This window comes from Pararge aegeria, chromosome Z, assembly GCF_905163445.1.
Source record: "Pararge aegeria chromosome Z, ilParAegt1.1, whole genome shotgun sequence".
Taxonomy (NCBI): domain Eukaryota; kingdom Metazoa; phylum Arthropoda; class Insecta; order Lepidoptera; family Nymphalidae; genus Pararge; species Pararge aegeria.
In genome coordinates, this window is record NC_053208.1 from 17,519,957 (window position 1) to 17,541,215 (window position 21,259).

General features: G+C 36.8%; 1 protein-coding gene across 1 annotated transcript in view; it reads left to right on the plus strand.

Annotated features, from left to right (window-relative positions):
- Nucleotides 1–21,259, plus strand: part of LOC120636616 (solute carrier family 15 member 2-like) — a 78,274-nt gene that overhangs the window by 29,188 nt on the left and 27,827 nt on the right. Inside the window, exons 16-21 of the mRNA XM_039908176.1 lie at nt 1,516–1,657; nt 7,527–7,613; nt 8,916–9,000; nt 10,019–10,208; nt 13,934–14,016; nt 20,822–21,001. Of these exons, the coding sequence (XP_039764110.1) occupies nt 1,516–1,657; nt 7,527–7,613; nt 8,916–9,000; nt 10,019–10,208; nt 13,934–14,016; nt 20,822–21,001 (767 nt within the window). The remainder of the gene's footprint in view (nt 1–1,515; nt 1,658–7,526; nt 7,614–8,915; nt 9,001–10,018; nt 10,209–13,933; nt 14,017–20,821; nt 21,002–21,259) is intronic.

A 21,259-nucleotide genomic window follows, 5' to 3' on the forward strand; every position in this document is an offset into this window, starting at 1 on the left:
TTTTATTCAATCAATTAAAACAAGACTTATAAACACAATTACAACATTATCATATGTTATAACGCTAGGCCCTTTGATACAAGACATATAAGACAGGTCAAACATAACTATTATTATCACTAATAACATCAGGACTTTTGAAACAAATTGTTTGTATAGAGCAACGTATGCTACATAAGCTATCTGTATGAAATAATGCTAGGGCTCCATATATGATACCTGAATAACCCAAAGGATATAAGAGATATACTTATCTGATGCTACATCAGGTACAACCATAGTACCAACAACTTTTAACAACTTATCTCAACTCCATTGCCAGTATATACGACTCTTGTTTTGCCGCAACAATATTTCGTTAAGTATGTCGTTTCCATTATAAATCATCTATTCCCAATTTGTAACGTTCTATCCACAATACTTTACTTAATCTTCTATTCTCAATTCATTAATTTAAATCCGTCCTCACTTTTCTTTGCCGCCAATCTAACTTGTCAAACTCGCGTCTCCCGCCATAGATCCTATACTTTTATTTGACAGTCTACTAAAGTCCATTATTCTATTTTCAATACATTATCAATGAGTATACAAACTATTATTTGTTGATATATTTAATATAATCATCGGGTTTATCATAGATAAAGTGCTGTAATTCCTTATTTCCTAACACACGCAACTTATATTATTATTATTACTTATATATATCTTATCTTAATATATATAAATCTCCTGTCACGATGTTTGTCCGCGATGGACTCCCAAACTACTTAACCGATTTAAAATTAAATTGGTACACCGTGAGCAGTCTGATCCAACTTAAGAGATAGGATAGCTTAGATCTTTAATTAAAGTCGCAATTTTATTTTATTTCAAATTATTTGTCTATAATTAATTGGCAGTCACATGTTATATATATATATACTACTATACTCATTTAAAGCTTAGCGATACTGAATACTTTAAAAACAAAATCAAACGCAGACGAAGTCGCGGGCAACAGCTAGTTTTATTATATAATCTGCCCGCTTAATACATACCCACTAAGCGGGCAGATTATATAAAATGAGAAAATCTCCACTAGGAGTTGTAAAAAACTTAAGGATAGTTATACAAACCTACCCTTAAGATTTTATTACTCCTACTGGAGATTTTTCTATTTTTATATCATCTGCATACCATGTGCATATCCTCAATGCACGCGACTGAAAATAGGTATTAAGATCCCAAACCAAGGACCAGCTTAACACTCTTATAGCAAATATGGTTTTAGAGCAAAGTCCACCCACTATGGTCAAATCCGTTGGTGGGCTCCAACTACAGCTGTTAATAACCTGATCCAAATGATAGATTTGCTCTCTGAGGCATATGGCTGGAGAACAAGGCAGTTGCCAATACATTTGCATCTGTCTTGTTTTGCTTATAAAATTACATATCAGAAAATTATGAATATGCCGTCTTATAATCTTACCACGTCAAATAAGTCATACCTTTATCTTACTTTGTCCTTATACCCAGCTATTCTGTCGTTATATCTGCGAAACGTTCTGTGTCTCCACGAGAACGCTGCCACTGTGGTCTACCATATATTTATCATGATGTGTTATACTATGCCTCTGATGGGAGCTATACTGGCGGACAACTTTATTGGCCGATACAGGTTAGTGTTAAAAAATATATGTACCTTCTTTTTGATATTAAACCATATGTTAAAAAGAGTCCGATTTTCTTGCCGGCTCTTCTGGGTAGGATCTGTTTTTCGAATCAGTGGTAGTCAATACAAACAGAATAACTTGATATTCAAAAGTGCTTATAAAGTAGAAAAACTTGAAATTAATTAATTTTGAGTAAGCGGCATAAACCTTATGGTACCTTTTTATATATGACGGATGCAATCAGGTGCAACAGGTGAATATCTCGGGGTTTTTGGTATGTAAAATAGCATAGAATTTAATTTCTTTGTGTCATAATCTTATACCGTATTACGATTAAATTACTTAAAAAATTAATTATTATTATAAGTAGGTACCCAATTAAAAAGAACCGAAAAATATTATCTTTTATCTCAATTTGATAAAAACACAACTTCTCAGGCAATATAGGTTGCGCCACGCTCTTATATTCTACCAGTGTAGTTGACATTTTTAATAATTGCATGCGCCTGAGTATAATTTATCATCATCATCCATATATGCCAACCGACCGAAATAAAGGTAACAGATTGTCCTATAACTAGGCTGGGATATCCTATAAAACAGTATTACAAAAGGTATCATGGGGCTGGCGAACTACGTACGTAAACTCTCCCTTTATGCATTATTTGCTGGCCCACTCAGGTACACGTAGATCGCACGCTTTAATCCCATAAAGTGACGGTGTTAACATAATATTTAAAAGACTAGAATCAATATAGGCTTTGTATGCAATGCATAAGTTTGAAGGCTCGAAGAGAAGAGCAAATTCTCTCGATGAAACTTACTGAGAGCTGCCAAAGTCGACCGATCCAGGTTGATATTAGCCCCATAAATAATCACATTATTTCTGCCTGAAATCACTGAAAACTGAATAGGCTCTGAAAATAACCGAATTCTGAACGTCCTTTCATTAATAAAGCGCGAGACACTTCGCGTTTAAAAACTAGAAATAATTCCATTTAGTCATTCCGTATCGTTAAACCGAGGACAGATCGAGACACTTAGACAGGCAGCGGTTTAATATAACACCGCAGTTAAAAAAAAATTGATATTGTATTTCTCTCCGAATGCATGACGGGAGAGCTAACAATAGAATATATTTTCCACAAACAAGTGCAGCCGCAACCAGAATACCAACAATGTGTCCGTTCGTCAATGCCGGAGCCTTAAATGAAATAAATAATGATCAATTTTATAGACAAAAACCGCATCTTATTTTAGTCTAAGAGTAATGAAATGGCTGCCATTTAATTTTTAATATTATGGAACCACCGGTGCGTTTTTTAATTTCGTAATACTAACCTATGTATGAATAGGTATTGGAAACACATAAGAGTATTTATTTCATAGCCACTTGATTTAAAAAAAAAACATATAGCAAAGATCGCTTAGAGCATTTCACCAAAATATTTTTAAAATTGCACAAAAATAATAGAGAGAAAGGACATAATAAACACAGTTTCATAATTTTCACCATCTTTCCATAATAGCAACTACGAGTGGATTAACCTTATATTACTCATCGAGTAACATAAGGAGTAGTAGTAACGAGTAAGTAACCCTTATATTAGTCGAGCTGGAAGAAGCAGTGAGCAAGTTGCGCTGGAGTATCATGGGTTTATCTGAAATCCGTAGAGAGGGGGAGGACACGATAATCCTAAAATCCGGCAACTTGTTCTACTACCGGTAGGGCGAACAACAGTCCCAAGGTGGTGTCGGATTCATCGTCCACAAATCCCTTGTCAACAACATTGTTCGAGTCGAAAGCGTGTCGAGCAGGGTAGCGTACCTTGTACTCAGAATAACCAAACGGTATTCCCTGAAGGTTATACAGGTCTACGCACCCACAACTGCGCACTCCGACGAGGAAGTAGAGGCATTGTATGAGGATATTTCGAAAGCCATACATGCCTCGAAAACCTACTACAGTGTTGTGATGGGGGATTTCAACGCGAGGCTGGGCAAGCGAAGCGGTGCAGAGCTGAGAGTGGGGCAATTTGGATATGGGCAACGGAACGAACGGGGCCAAATGCTGGCCGACTTTATGGAGTAGGAGGGCCTCTTTATGATGAACTCCTTTTTCGAAAAGCGGCCGCACAGGAAATGGACCTGGCTGAGCCCCGATGGTTCGACGAGAAATGAGATCGACTTTATCATGTCGACCAAACGGCATATATTCTGCAATGATGTCTCTGTGATCAACAGGGTGAAAACCGGGAGCGATCACCGTATGGTAAGAGGCACATTGAATATAAATGTAAAGCTGGAAAGGGTCAGACTGGTAAAGTCTACGCTCCGGCCTACTCGTGCTCATATCCAAAACCCCGAGAGCTTTCAACTGGAGCTGCAAAACCAGTTTGATTGCCTGGACTGCGATTCTGTGGACGATCTTAACAACAGGCTTGTGGAAACTGTCCATACGGTTGGGTCCAAGTTCTTTAAGACCCACCGTAAACATAGAACCAAAAAGTTCTCAGCCCATACACTCGGGCTTATGGAGAAAAGACAAGAAATGAGACTACAGTCTTCAAAAGATGCGTCTGAATATCGGCGTATTAATAGACAGATCTCGAAGTTGCAGACGAAAGACTTGCGACACTTTAACACTGAGAAAATTAAAGTCGCCATTGAGCGCAACAAAGGCTCGAAAGTGTTCGCAAGAGATCTGTCTATCGGACAGAGCCTGTTGACTCGCCTGAAGACTGACAATGGTAGTCTCATATCTTCTAAACCAGAGATCCTGTGTGAGGTTGAGAAATTCTATGGACAGTTATACACCTCAACACAAAAGCCTGTTGAAAGTTTGGCTAAAGACCCTAGAGCCAAATTGACCCGACACTTCACTGAAGATATCCCGGACGTCAGCCTTTACGAGATTAGTATGGCTCTCAAACAACTTAAGAACAACAAGGCACCGGGTGATGACGGAATCACAGCAGAACTCCTGAAAGCGGGTGGAAAACCGATACTTAAAGTCCTTCAGCGGTTGTTCAATTCCGTCATTCATCAAGGCACAACGCCAGAGGTATGGCATAGGAGCGTGGTTGTTCTGTTCTTCAAAAAAGGTGATAATACCTTGCTGAAGAACTACAGACCTATCTCGCTGTTGAGCCATGTCTACAAGTTGTTCTCAAGAGTCATTACGAATCGTCTCGCGAATAGGTTCGACGACTTCCAGCCTCCTGAACAAGCCGGTTTCCGAAAGGGCTTCAGTACCATAGACCACATACATACGCTGCGACAGGTTATACAGAAGACTCAAGAGTATAACCGGCCACTTTGCTTAGCGTTTGTGGACTATGAGAAAGCCTTTGATTCGGTGGAAACCTGGGCTGTGTTAAGGTCACTGCAGAGATGCCGAATTGACTACCGGTACATCGAAGTTTTGAAGTGTTTGTACAAAAACGCCACTATGTCAGTCCGTATACAGGACCAGACTACGAAACCGATCTAACTGCAGCGAGGAGTGCGACAGGGAGATGTTATCTCCCCGAAGCTGTTTACCGCTGCGTTGGAGGACGTTTTTAAGCTTCTGGATTGGAACGGGCTTGGCATCAACATTAACGGCGAGTACATCACTCAACTTCGGTTTGCCGACGATGTAGTCATAATGGCAGAGACTCTGGAAGACTTTAATGCGATGCTCAATGACCTCAGCAGAGTTTCTCAACAGGTGGGCCTTCGTATGAACATGAGCAAGACGAAAATTATGTCTAACGCTCATGTTCCGCTCCACCCAATAATTGTTGGGAACTCTGCACTCGAAATTGTAGACGAGTATATATACCTAGGACACACGATCCAGTTAGGTAGGTCCAATTTCGAGAAAGAGGTAAACCGCCGAATCCAACTCGGATGGGCAGCGTTCGGGAAACTTCGTGACATCTTCTCGTCCAAAATCCCCCAGTGCCTGAAGACTAAAGTCTTCGAACAGTGCGTGTTGCCAGTGATGACTTACGGATCAGAGACATGGTCGCTAACTATGGGCCTCATAAGAAGGCTCAGAGTCACTCAGCGGGCGATGGAGAGAGCTATGTTAGGAGTATCTCTACGTGATCAAATCAGAAATGAGGAGATCCGTAGAAGAACTAGAGTTACCGACATAGCTCAGCGAGTTGCGAAGCTGAAGTGGCAATGGGCGGGGCACATAGCTCGGAGAACCGATGGACGTTGGGGTCTTAAGGTGCTGGAATGGCGACCCCGCACCGGTAAACGCAGCGTAGGTCGGCCCCAAACGAGGTGGACAGATGACATCAGGCGAGTAGCTGGGAGCCGTTGGAGGCAAGCGGCCCAGGACCGTGCATTGTGGAACTCCCTACAAAAGACCTATGTCCAGCAGTGGACGCTAATTGGTTGAGATGATGATGACTCATCTAATAAATACCTACTGCAGATTTTCATAATGTAACAATACTCACGAACCATTATACGGATTATGCGGATTGCCTTTTAATGGAGTCTAAAACGACATCGACTCATGAAATATGTGGATATTTTACATAATAGTACCTGCTTCAATGTAAAATATTTCTGAAATCGTTGCAGCGTCATTGGATTCCTTGAAACGCGTAGGTTAGAGTCTATTCACATAAGTGGACCTGTAACAGCGAAATAAAGATTTTAATAAGTTTAGAAGCTTCTTGGCCACATTGCCCGCTCGACTTTTTAGCAACGTTTTGATGACCTTTCAGGCATACCGCTGAACTTGGTGTTAAGTTGGAGGCCCCGGGTTCATTTCGAATTTAAAATTTTCCGATTTTTGTCTGGTCTGGTGGGAGGCTTCGGCCGTGGCTCGTGACCACTCTATCGACAAAGACCTGCCTCTTAGAGATTTAGCGTTCCGGTACGATACTCTACGATATCGTGTAAAAGCTGATTAAGGGTCTGGTGAGCCCGCTACCATCTTAGACTGGATAATCACTTAGTTGAAGTGAAGGGTTAACTTGTCTTAAAAATCAAACGATATAAGCAATGGAAAAAGGCTACAATATACTTACTAGGTCATCGTCAACCTACTCACTGAGCAGAAGCCTCCTCTATCTCTCTCGGGAGAGGGTATTAAAGCATATAGATCCAAAACACTGCATCAATACTGGCACCTCTATACTAAATAAATACTAGGACAGCGACGCGACTTATTTAATACTGTGGGCCCATTGCAAATTAGAAGTATTATGCTGGTGTGACCAACAAGAAAAAAAGATTAATAGTCATAATGTCGTGCTAATCTGGTGTGACCCTGTGTAATGTGTCCACAATCCGAAAAACTGTAGATGTAGTAACGTATGACGCGATAATCTTCATAGTAAAAGTACATTATATTACAATCCTGTAGTTAATTAATAAGCTCCTTGTTGCCAGTTGCTGTGTGAACCAGTGACCACACTTGCACATTGCTTTATCCTTACGTTTGAAAGTTAAGAACCTAAACTATTTTCTTAGGTATTCCACAAGGCTCCTCGTACTGAAACGTATTACTAACTTGAACATATTACTAACTTGATAGTTGAAGAAGCTACTATTTAGATGCCTATACGGCCGACTGGCGCAGTTGCCAGCGACCCTGCTTTCTGAGTCCATGGCCGTGGGTTCGATTCCCACTACTGGTAAATGTTTGTGTGATGAGCATGAATGTTTTTCAGTGTCTGGGTGTTTATATGTATATTCTAAGTATTTATGTGTATTATTCATAAAAATTTTCATCAGTCGTCTTAGTACCCATATCACAAGCTACGCTTACTTTGGGGCTAGGTGGCGATGTGTGCATTGGCGTAGTATGTTTATTTATTTATTTAAACTCATGTAATTAATTTTGGATTTATTATTCTGTTTCAGAGTAATTCTATATTTCTCTGCGGTCTATTTTGTTGGGACTATACTCTTGTGTTGTTCTGCGATACCTCCATTAATGTTATCGCCAACGTAAGTAACTAACGAATAAATTAACACGCCTTATATCATCAACCAACGAATATTGCGCCACTAACAACTACGAAGATGTTAACTTCTTTTAGAAAACATATCTTGTTGATTAGTGAATTTGAGAATTATAACGCTATTCAAGAAAATATGTTTTTTAAACCATTACAATATAAAGACTGCATGATCACTCAGGTGGGATTGCAGGGCTACTTTAAATGGAATCCCACTTAAGTGATGCAGTCTAAGATTGTAGTGGGCTAATCTGTTAGGGTAAAGTTATAATAAAGTTTCTCCGCTGCATTGTACCGGAAAGCTAAATCGCTTAGCGGTACGTCTTTGTCAGTAGGGTAGTAACTAGTCACGGCGGAACCCACCCACGAGACCAGGCCGGAAATAAAACAGTAATTAAAAATCTTAAGTTGACCATGTCGGGGATCGAAACCAGGACTTCCCACATACGAGGCCACAGCCCTTTGCTCAACACAATCATCTCTTGTTGCTCTTGAAGTGGTTTACTACTATTTCAGGAGTAGCTTTAGGTACCTACTTTAAAATATTATTTGAAATTTAACCGCATTTGTATCTACCGCGGTTTATATTCTGTATGTCTTCCTATTAATATAAGTATAAAAGGTACATATAAAAGTTTAGAATTGCGAGTACATAATTTTTATTTTATGAAAATAATATTTTACTGCCTTTAAGATCATTTTCGTTTGTGGCCACTTTTACATAAATTTTGTCACTTTTGTGACATCTTTTTCGCTTATTATCACTTAGTTACATGAGATTTTAATTGTTCATGCCCACCCTCATTGGAGCTGTTTACCTATATATGCTTTAAATACCCAGTTTTGGAATAGAGGTCCGTAATTAATAACCAAACTAATAAGATGACAGATTAAATTCAGTAGTTTACATAATTCAAATTCAAATTCGAAATTTCTTCATTCATGTAGGCCTATCACAGGCACTTATGAAGCGTTCATACTTATATTTTTACATAATTGTATGGGGATGGTGATAACTTCGTTCGCCAAATTAAATCTAAAGCTACGAGGGTTCCAAACGCGCTCTTGTCTAAAAAGAGCCTACAACAAACTTAGCCGGCTTACTTCCGTGTAGATGAATTTAATCTTCTTTAAAATACTTTTGTTTTCATTGTTATCAACAGCGTTAATCTTTCCAAAAGCCTTGGATCTCCCTTCTACGCCTAGCATTTATAAAAGCAGTGTGCTAAAATAACTAGCTGTGTCGGAAAAACGGTCAAACATATCTGTAGCCTAGTTTTATTCATTTTAGCTCAATGTCGATGATTGGTCTGGCATTAATTGCTACGGGTACTGGAGGAATTAAGCCCTGCGTGGCAGCCTTTGGGGGTGACCAGGTAAGCTAAAATCGATGAATTTCACTTATTTCAGTTTCATCATACTCCCACTTTAATAATTATCAAACATTATATTTAGAATATAGTGCATTGTTTTTATATTGTGACTTTCATCTGTAGCCTATTAATATTTCACCGTTGAGCGTTTTGGGTTGTATTGCTGAAGTGTGAAACAACAATTTTCTGAGAAATCAAAGAGGCACACCGAATTTATAAAAAAACTTAATGTTTTTTTTTTGCTGAATCTTCAGAACCTTAGTAATGCATATTCCCTTCTGTTTCGTTTGGGGAATGTAAATATTGTATCTATATAAGTATTATTGATATTCATTGTATAGGTATATATTAATTATCAGTACATTGTATATATAATATTATGTTTATGTTTTATATACATGTTTATACAGTATTTTTAAATATATATATGTACATATATATGCACCACCTTCTTCTTGTTGGACGCCATTGGTTGCCTGGAAGAGATTGCTATGTAGCTATAAGGCCGCCGAATTGTATACTTTGTGTAAAAAAAATTTTTACAATTTATCGGTATTTTTTGTAGTGCACAATAAAACTGTATTCATTCATTGGTTCATTTTGTACGTTTCTTTGAATTTATTATTACTAACAGATTTGAAATTCAGCGTGTTCACTAAATTGACCGATCCTACATAACACCTGATAGTTTTCTATAATGGTCATAAAGGCGTTTGAAGTCCGCCAATCCGCTCTTGGCCAGAGTGGTGGACTGCGGCCTAAACCCTTCTCATCCCCCTTTTCATTCTGACCAACCCCACGGAACCCGTGTCCTGTAGTAGGCCGATAATTGGTTGATAATGGTTATGATGAAATTTAAATCGAATCCGCTCATCTCACGAGCTGACGGAGAACTAAGGGCTACTGAAGACAGCGCCACTCACGCATAAGGAGTTCTGAAAGTCGCATAAAGAAGGTCTCCGACACCATGTCACAGGATAACTAAGTTCGAAACAATTAAAAAAAAAAACGTTTTTCACAGTTCCGGTTGCCAGAAGACAACAGCCGTCTACAGAAGTTTTTTTCAACATTTTATTGCATCGTAAACCTGGGAGGCTTTATGGGTATGATTGTTACGCCGGCTCTGCGAAGGAGTGTCATGTGTTTCGGCGATGATGCCTGCTATGCACTCGGCTTTGGGTTTCCGGCGATACTGGTTTTAATTTCCATCGGTTAGTAGAAAAAACTATATTACCTGACGGCCGAGTGGCGCAGTGGGCAGCCACCCTGCTTTCTGAGTCCAAGGTCGTGGGTTCGGTTCCCACAACTGGAAAATGTTTGTGTGATGAACATGAATGTTTTTCAGTGTCTGGGTGTTTATCTGTATAAGATAAGTATTAATGTGTATTATACCCATAACACAAGCTACGCTTACTTTGGGGCTAGATGGCGATGAGTGTATTGTCGTAGTAGATTGTCTAACAAGGGTGTAAAGCGAGGGTCAGAACGGGGAAATCCTGAGCGTAGATAGAGGGCGCCTAAAACGAAAGTGTGAAAAGTAGAGTATTAAACTCGTGTAGAGTTCGCGAGGCAATAAAATCAAGTATTGGATGGTTTTTTTGCTCTGGTTCGCGCTTCACAGGCTTTGGTGAGTGAGCGAGATAGCAATATAAGAAAGAACAGATTTTATTCAGATACGCCATGCGCGTAGTTCCATATTCAAATCATATATAAAAGCTCCTAGTGACTCCAGTGCAACATTACTTACCCGCTAAGCTTATAGGAAATATAAACGTACTTGAACTTTGAATACTAGGCTATGTCATAAGCATTGTAAAGCGAGATATGTGGAAAATTATTTGCGTTATTACGGAAGTGTCTATGTAAGACTTTCGCAAAAGTGCCAGTACTACCTCTAAGAGTATTAAAGAGACAACCGCCACAGCAAGCGTGGTCTGCGGCAAAGCCGGGCATCGAACTTTGTATCTATAAGTACATAGTCACCTAGATTTTGCTCGTAACGTGTCCAGCAAATTAGCTTTAAAAAGCTTTTGGTATTGGTTGGCAATGACATCGAACGAATTCAATATACTACAATTTAATAGAAGTGCTACATTTATTTATTTTTGACAAGTTCCAGTACAAGTTAGCCTTTGTTATATGATCCGGTGAAAGGTAATGATGCAGTCTAATATAAGTAGGCTGACCTATTAGGTGACCAGCAGTTAAATAAAACCCATACTTTTACTTTCGAGGTCTACACTGCATCGAACCGGAATGCTAAATCGCTTGACGGCAAGTCTTTGTTGGTAAGATGGTAACTAGCCACTGCCGAAGCCTCCCAACACCCATGCCGGAGAAAGATCAAAATACCTGTGCCGAGTATCGATCCCAGGACCTCCAGGCCTTTACCACTAGTTCTATTTGAACAAAAAGCCATTTCTTCTTGTTCACATATAATCAATACTAATATTATAAATGCGAAAGTGTGTTTGTTTGTTTATTTATCTGTTACCAATACCAATCAACTTGATTTTTTTGCCATAGAGTTAGTTGAAAGCACGGAAAGTGAAGTAGGCTACTTTTTTCAGGAGATTTGTAACATTTTGTTAACAATTTGTTCAAAGAAGACACAATAATCCATTCATATTTGTGAAGCTATTTTTTACCTACCTTAAAAATTTCAATCTTATAAGATTGTAATGAAACTCTTTTGAGATCATTCTTGTGCCGAATTGTTTTTGTATTTATTTTATTTCACTGCAAGTTAGCTCTTGACTGCAATTTCAATTGATGGTATGCGATGCAGTCTAAGATGGTAGTGGGCTAACCTGTTAGGGAGTATGATAGTCATACCGCTTTTCACGCGAGACCGCACCGGAACACTAAATCGCTTTGACGGTAGGGTGGTAACTAGCCACGGGCCACGGCCAAAGCCCCCAACCAGAAATAAATATGTAAATGTATAAAAAGTAACAGTTTTTTGTACGTTTGTTATAAAATTATTTAGCGTTTATGACATAAAGATTAGAATGAAATGAAACAACTTCATTCAAACGTTATATGAGAGGTCTCAATTTAAAGTTCGCGTGCATTTAGACTTACTGAGGTGGAAAACTTTTATTGGTGCTCACTCGCTGAAAAACATAGTTGTAATACATTTCAGAACTTTGTTGCGTGCTCCATTATGATATCGCTCCCATTCCATTACGATACTTCACTGTACCATTTTTTTGTTCTACAGAATCACAAACATTTTGCAACAACTTCAAACAATGATTTTGTTATACAATCCGTTTTTTAATCATTTATCCACTATTCCAAACATTATACCGCGATCCACAGCTGCACATCGACCGCCCGTGCTATAACTTTTTTTTTCGGCAATGTCCATATCTAATGCAAGAAAGGTCAAGTGCGTGACGGGCTACTCGCAGTGTAGGGTTCCGAAGACCTATTTTATGACATCCAACACTCTCAACATATGGCCTCCTCATTAAGTAAGTTAGTAAGCAGAGGAAACGTTAATATTTTTTTTCAAGATTTTATATTTGAGTCGACGTGATTTATACAGTACAATAACCAATTGACAAAATGTAGTAATAAATTAGAGTCTCTAAGTTGAGCCGTAGACGAATGGACATGGTTCCACAGATTAGCACATTCAAACAAAAAATAAACTTCAGGTTTAATTAAAATTCAAAATTTTGTATTCTATATAAATAGCCTGTGTCATGTTCAAGCCCGTTAAATATTTCTTTGTAAACATCACGCCAACCCGTTGTTTGGTTGGTGTGTTAAAGAAGAGGATTATTTAAAGTGGCAACAAATAGCTATTTATGTAACTGTCACGTAATGAATAGATTGGTTTAATGCAAGTGCACACAACGACCCGGCAAATAAGTTTATGTAACCAAAGAATTAATATATCAAAATAATTGTAGCCTATGTGATAAATAAAAATATTTTGCGCGGAACAATTACAATTTATGTCAGTTGGAGTATTTTCAAATTTGCTGTTTGATCAGATACAGGACTGTTTGAGAACACAACGTTGTTTGTTGTTCGTTTGTGACTTTTTTGTTCAAATCAATCGACACATAAAAAAATATAAAATACTAAGCCCTTATTTGCCGGGCCAATGAAGAAGTCCCTACTAAAATAAATTAAAAAAGTTGCATTTGTAAAGACTCAAGCCCACAGAGTGAAGCATTCCGTAATAAAAAAAAAACTGTTTATTGCGTTTGATGGCAAACGAGGTTCAGACTGTACAGGAGGATTTAAAGGTACCTTGCCCTTCCTCCCTTTTTATAGTTACCTGTATTAAAATAGCTCCCATTTCAATACTGCCATTTGAATACCGAAGTATATAAATTAATATTTCACTTCAATGAGGGCGCACCAAGGTACAAAAAGTCTCTTGCGATTTAATTTTACTTCATTCACTTTGACATAATATCACCCTGTCTCACGCCAAATAAACTACAGGTGCTCTACGTTTGCCGTGCGTCCAACTGGATGAGAATTTAATAATACTTATAGCTCGTATAACTAAAGGCTGCTTTGAATGGCTTTTTAATTTAACATTAAATGAACACTACTTAAGTAAAGTAGTGGAGCGGTGATACACTAGTTATGGGCATTTTAACCAATTGAATATCACTTGCCTTCACTGCTAAGGAAATCTTGTATGCCCTAGAGTTCTCCATTCTGTTCCCTGTCCCATGGCGTGTGTCTGCGCCTTTCGAGTCACATTGTAGGTACCTATAACTATGCTCATTGTGTAAACAAGCTCAAGTCAATTCTATTAAAATAGGTATCCTAACTCGATAAAAATTTCTCGTAACATTTCGCTCTTCAGTTCTGAATATTCCGTTTTCATAATAAAGGTGACCGTTTGAACCGTGAACAGAGCGAAAGTTTGTAAGTAGTATGTTGAAATTTTTTTTTTTTACAGTTATTTTTGTGATGGGAAAGCCCTGGTACAGGATTAAAAAACCACGAGACAATGCAACGTTGAAGTTTGTTGCTTGCGCATGGGTAAGTTCCAATTGAATTGTTTGCGTACCTAACTAGTAACTGCAGTAATTGAAATGTATGTATGCTATTTAGATTTCTGGGAGCCTAGTTCTTGGTTCGTTATCGGTTAGAGCGACATCACTTGATTATAATAATGATTAATGAATAAGTTACTAAATCATTATTTCATATCTCATGTTCGGAAAATTTGGCGTTCTCTCTCCAAACTACGGATGGTAAATATAGTAAAAAATAGTTTCAGCTACTATTTTTTTAATTTTTCTCAGCTACAACAGGAATCCAGAGCCTAAAATGAGTATGGCACGGTTCCCGCCAAAGATAAAATAAACTCTACTCGTTAAATTAAGATAAGCAAGTACCTAAAAATGAACAAATAGTGTTACTCGACTGAATAGGCTGTACGGTCAACGATCTCAAAAAACAACAAATATGTTATATGACATATTTTCAGAAGTATTTCTTATTGTTTTTCATCTCATTCTTTTTCCTCACGATCGATATGAAAAGTACTATGTTCAACTTATGAACTCACTCTATTCTTACGCGATATATTTATTTGTCGAACCTCCTCGGCACATAGTTTGATGGTGAGAGGCATTTTCCGTCTCGTCTATTAATAACTTAATCAATAATAATTGATAATTAAGCCCGCTGACCCTGGCTCGCCTCTCATGCTCTCTCTTGGGGGGGGAGACATTTATTTATGTTAATGTAGTACCTGTGAACGTAGCATTACTAAGAATTTACACATTTGGGCTGCGTGAACATGTAAAAATACGCCCAATCCTATCGGGAACAATATTGTCTCTAACTTTTTTTTAGAAAAAAATCTCAACTTCATTATTTTATTCGCATCTTCTATCATAATGAATTCAAACCCCTGTAAGACACAGGTGATTTGATGTATTAATCTATATCTATACTTCTATACTAATACTATAAATAGGTAAACTTTCTGAGATTGTCCGGGGTAATCTCTGGATCTTCTGGACCGATTTCGAAAATTCTTTAACCAATATAAAGTCACATTATTTGTCATTTCCTCAGGATATATTTACCTTTCAACTGAAAATATTTTTTCCTGGTAGTCGGATTTGCATAGTAGGTCGGAGAAAAAATGAAACAAAACGCTTCTTACAAACGTTGCTTTAACGATATATGATTGAGTTCTATAGAAAAGTTTGAGAGTTTGATAATGTCTACAAAAAGAACTAGCAAGACTGAAAGATTTACCGACAACATATATATATAACTTTTATATTTAAGTAGCAAATACATGCATACATACGCAGTCAAAATTAAACCCTTCTTTTTAAAGTCAGGAAATAAATCATAGCACTCAGTGCTAACCACACATTCTAAATTTCATCACGAGTAAAATGAAAAATATATCTGTACGGGACAGATATATTTTTATAAAGCTTTTGAGTTTGTTTCGTTGAACGCGCTAATCTCAATCAAACTGCTGGTTCGAATTGGATTTTTATATAGTCTATTTATCGGCTAAAGGCTATATATTATCACGCTACGACCTATAGATACCGCGACCACGCTACTCAATAAGAAATGTAACAAAAACAGAAGAAACTATCCTTTTGGAGAGATTCCCATGCGTGCGGTGTGAACGGTAAACTTTACGCCAAAACGACGGAAGTAAGTAAGTAAGTATGACGGGATTGTTCCTCTTTAAAATAGAAAAAACCAAAACACTTGTCACATATATGTACTCATATCTTCCTTCCTTTAGTACGCTCGGCGTTCAAGGTGGTCTTCGCCTTGTAAATTTGTATGCAAATGATGCAGACACAGACAAAATAAATTAAATGAAAAATGTCATCTAAATTAAAACTCCGCGTAGAGTTTTTATATAAATTTGCTGTTTGCATTCTGTTGAATATCGCTTCGTCACAGATTTCATCAAGTCACTATGTCAACATTTATCTGCATAAAACGCATCAGTACGTGCATAGCTGTTGTATATATTTGATCGCAGACTGTGGTAAGGGCTCGGAACCGGTTTAAGTTTTCTGGAAAATTTTGTTTAGTAACCGGTTTATTTTAATGTCCTGCATTTTGACGGTTGAATGATTGAACGAACCGAAATGCTATAAGTTACCGTTCTAATTGAGCGTACGACTTCATATCGCTTAATAAACCTAAATTAAACGGTTCACGCACGACATTCGTGGCACGTGCGAGTCTTAATTCGCTGCGAAGAACAAAAATGGTATAAATTATACATCTTTTTAAATAGATTTGTGTCAATATTGATACATTTTGTTTTAATAGAAAAAGCTTAATCTAAGTAATAAAAAGCACTTAAGTACCCATAATGTGTTGTATTTAGTATAATATATAGTACTTGGCTAGTTTCAAAGAAAAAGCAAGCAATTTAAAAATTACCATCGAAACATCCTGCGGATTCATTTTACTCGTACTCATAGCAGTGCGCAGTAAATCACAAAACTGAAATTAAAGTTGATAAACTGTTTAATTTCAATCGATTGAATGAAATTAAATAAGATTCACTGTTTAACCAGTTAAAAAAAAACGATACCGAAACCTTAACCGAAATGATTCCAATACCGGGTTAATAACCGAAGCTGGTTTGCAATTTTTTCCTGTTTTCCGAGCACTGACTGTGGTTAAAGACATTTTTTTATAAGTACGAGTATGTATCGAATAAATATTAAATGTTTGGTAATAATTTATTTCTCGTATTACCTTGGTGTAAATGGGGTTTAAATTTTTGAAGTGGCAAAGATCTTGGATAAAAAATAGGTTCAAATAGAAATAAATAAAATCGTTAAACCAATAGTCCTGAAAAGTTAACAAAGTGATAAAGCCTAAAGATAATCCAAATTATGCACTTATGTATAACTTATACCTAAATTATATTCTTCTTAAGCCATGTGTCGTGGTTGCACATAAGTGGGATTTCATTTTGCGGTTTAAGTTGCAGTGTGAAATCACCTGACCGTGTCCCGCAAACTTTCATCAAACCACGCGTAGCTCGTAGCCCGTAGCCCGTAGCCCTATGTGAAGTCAAACGGTAACGTGAATTTCGATCAAATACTTTCAAAGCATCGTCCGTAGAAAAAGCGATATCGTTGCAATAGTATTTTTTTAACATAACTCTATAATTTTGTATTGTAGGGACTCTTCAACATTCTGTGCATGCAAAATTCAAATTTGGTATAAATAGGATTTTTCTCTAGTGTAGTTTACTTCCACTTTAACTTCCACTTCTAATTATATTCTAATATATTTTAACGTGGATTTCTTGTATACATTTCGTGTTTTATAGATGCTTTTTAGATAAGTATTTGCTGCTTTAGTTTATATATGGGTTTCTTAAAAAAATTGCGATACGATGTAATTTTTTTTATAATCCCATCTCGCAGGAGCGAAAAATTAATGAAACGCATAATTGATGCGACTTAGTTGAATACGTATATTTTGGATGGAACTTGAATCAGCTGTTCTGAAAAAACGCAATTTCCCGAAACGAAACTAGTTTTCCTAGGCACTATACATTTTAACATATAATACAATTATAATACATTCAGCCGAGCTTTCAGATTCAGAAATGAAACCTCCATTTATTTTGATTCAATTTCCTATAAACTGAATTTATATGCATGTTTAATCGCAACAATATCAAATGGATCAGACCCTGCGGCAGGCAACACCCGATGTTCACTGGTCATGTACAAATCGCAGTAGCGTGACAAAGGACACCGGCCAATAACTCGCTCACAACATGGCACGGGCACTCTTTGTTACACGTCACCCGACGTTGTATTACACGACGCATCTTGAGTCCAATCAACTCGTAGTATTTTCTGTAATAAGAAATACACGTCAGTCGTGTCACTTTCTGTGTTTTATTTAATGTGGCCCGTCTTGGCAGTTAAGACAACCCATATCACGTTACGGCAGACGTCATGACGCTCTCTTATGCCGTCATAATACTGTTTTCGACTCTTCTATTTATAAAATGTATAAGTTAACTTTATTTTTTTTATAATTAATATAATATAGGATGAACAAAAAAAATTTTGCATTGCATTTCTAGAAAAGACCTACTTACAGCTATAAATATTCCTTGGGTTGGATGATGAAACATTCTAAAAAACGTATGTAACGTTAATTAAATATTCAAAATACATTCCGATTAAAAGAGCATATTTATAATTTTTAATGTTTCAATAGCAAATAGATCATCTACAATACAGTAGAAGTTTAAAACATGAACGTACTTTAATTATTTACCTGTATATACATAACAACATAATATAGACGTGGTGAAAAAAACATAAGTGAACATGAACATGCATATTAAATGCCCTACAGTAATTAATGTTACATATTTTTGTATATGTTTTTTTGATGTTACAAAGCAATACCAATACTACATAGAACCATATACAACATCTTAATGTAATTTAAATAATTGATGAAAACTTCATGAAATAAAGTTATACACTTATTTGGTAACTAAAAATCTGTTTATATGTACCTTCTTGTTTGTGGAGTATTACAGATTATATGCTAGGTGTTATTGATGGCCCGGTGTCGATACATAATGCCAAAGGGTACCCGAGCTCATCCATCATTTCAATAGAATTGGTGTAGGAAAATAGTATCAATCAATTTACTATTGCCATGCACTGTCCTCTAAATCGGTAATAAATTATAACGGCTGTACAGCTGGCTATTTATAAAGTATGTTATTTGAGATTTTATACACCGAAGCTCACGTCAAAAGAATATGAAACTGAAATATGTAACGGAAGGGATTCCAGGATATAAACGCGCCTCGATGATATTTAAACGGAAAATTCTATACACTAGGATATAGGATCGCACTACGCTGGAGCGACCCCATTGAGAGTTATATTTTATTTTATTTATTAAATATCTCAGTGGTCTAATATGCGACAGTGCATCGTGATTCGTGACGCCCTACGCGCGATTTTCGAGTGTTCGATCAAAAATTTTCAGTGTTAGTGGGTTATTGACTTGGTCCTTCCCTATGCATCGGCGGACATGTAAAGCCGTCGCATCGGTCGGCGTCGGGCTTAGTTCTAAATTTTTGTTTATGGGAGAAAGTCTCCTATGGGATGACTTGTGAACATTTATACGCTTAAAGCAAACTGCAATTAGTTTATAGCCTATTTAAAACCGCATTTGTGCAACGTTGTGAGTCTATGCTCTAATACCGATTTTTGTTGAGAGAGGAGAACTGTGCCCCGTCCCAACATTGTGACATTAAAAGGCTGAGGGATTTATTCCCTTTATTTCTCTGGAGGAATATCACTACTTGGGTTTTAGCATCTCACTGCAGGGTTCCAGCTATAGTTACCAAGAGTTTTTTACGTCTTCGTTATTTTTTTCCTCGTCTTTGACTGCAACATTAATCCTAAAAGCATAATGTGGTCCGAACTTTTGAGATTAAATGCTAATACTGTCCTAGTACATTGAACAGTCGCCATATTCAGTAAGTTTCATTATTAGGTATGCTTTGATGTTGCATTGAGCTACAGACATAGGGGCGGTGTTCATTAGAGCTTCATTAGCTTGTATCAGCTAATAATGCTGTGATATATATATATCGCATATTCTACATATACACATTCTACATAGACAACAATGGATCCATGCTTACGTTTTAAAACATCACATTAGTTTTCCATTTGATTGGTAAGGAATCGTAATAGATATTTTGGATATGAGAAGGGGTTACCCTTCTCATATCCAAAATATTCTCTATAAAAATATTTCCTCACCTGCACTCAGAATGATTTTTTTTATAATTAACAAAGGTTTTTCAGTTACTCTGCTGGGTTTAGTTTTTTGAAATATTTATTTTGATTTAATATGGCATCACACTTCCACAGCAAAGAAGAATATGAATAACGTCACGTTTTACGCTTATCACGTGACAGCGAAATTTTAATTAATTAATTTAGTTTTCTAATGTGTTAACGATTATAGGTTGTCAACTAGAATTCAATTTGATAGTTTAGTCCTTAAGGTTTTTAGACAACAAAGATAAAACAATAGATATATATACTAATATTATAAAATTGCAAGTGAAAGTTTGCATGAATGTTTTTTACTTAATATGTCTGAATGGATCTGGATGAAGTCCAGCATAGAAATTACAGTCTGGTAACTTGTCCCGAAAAATGTACACTTCCTGTAGGATAGATTTGTTTGGTCGTTTACGGAGAAAGAAATCGATATATTTTTTAATAGATTTAGTAAAGCGGTCAGAAATAACGTAGGCATACATAACAAAAGTACCAAGCCGCGGACAGCAACTAGTAAATTATAAAAATTAAAAATAAAATTTATTTGGGTAAATAACATTACTGTTAATGACAATGGCAGGAGACTTCTTTCAAGAGTAGCATATATATGACAAGAAATAAACTTAAAAAGGAGTGAAGGTATACTGTATACAAACAGAATATAATTTGTGATGATAATAGAATTAATTGACATATAGTAAAAAGATAAGGTAACTAAAAATAAAAATTAAAAAAAAGCATGTTACAATATATTTAATGTGCATAATAGGATGCTTTCGTGTATGCATGCGTGTGTATGTGTGTGTGTGTGTGTGTGTGTGTGTGTGTGTGTGTGTGTGTGCGAGGGTGTGTGTATGCGACTTTTTTGTGTTAGTGCCTGGCTGTATGATTAACCTCTATTATTATACTTAATATTAACTTGTACATTTTAATAAGGATTCCTATGATTTAATGTTAATATAAATTTATATAATTATGTTTTTCAGTTTGCTTTCAAAAAACGCCTACATTACGACAGCAGTGCTGACGGTCCGCGTCTGGAACATTGGCTGGATTACTCAATTGAGGAGTATGGAGAAAAACTTGTTACCGATATGAAAATCGTATGCTCCATATTATATTTGTACCTGCCTGTACCGATATTTTGGTCGCTCTTCGATCAACAGGTTGGTACTTTTCTATTCAGAATCACGTCAAGAACGTTAATCAAAAATCAGGTAGGTTCTTTAAAATACAAAACAACCTTTGAACTCTTTGAAATGAATCTTGAATCACCATCATCATCTTCATCAACAAGGCGGCACGGGTCTCAACGATGATGGCCAAGTGCAGATTTGATAGATTCAAATTGGCTTTGAGAACATTAAGAAGAATGAAGATTTACAGAAATAGGAATAGTTACTGTAGCTTCGCAATATATTTTT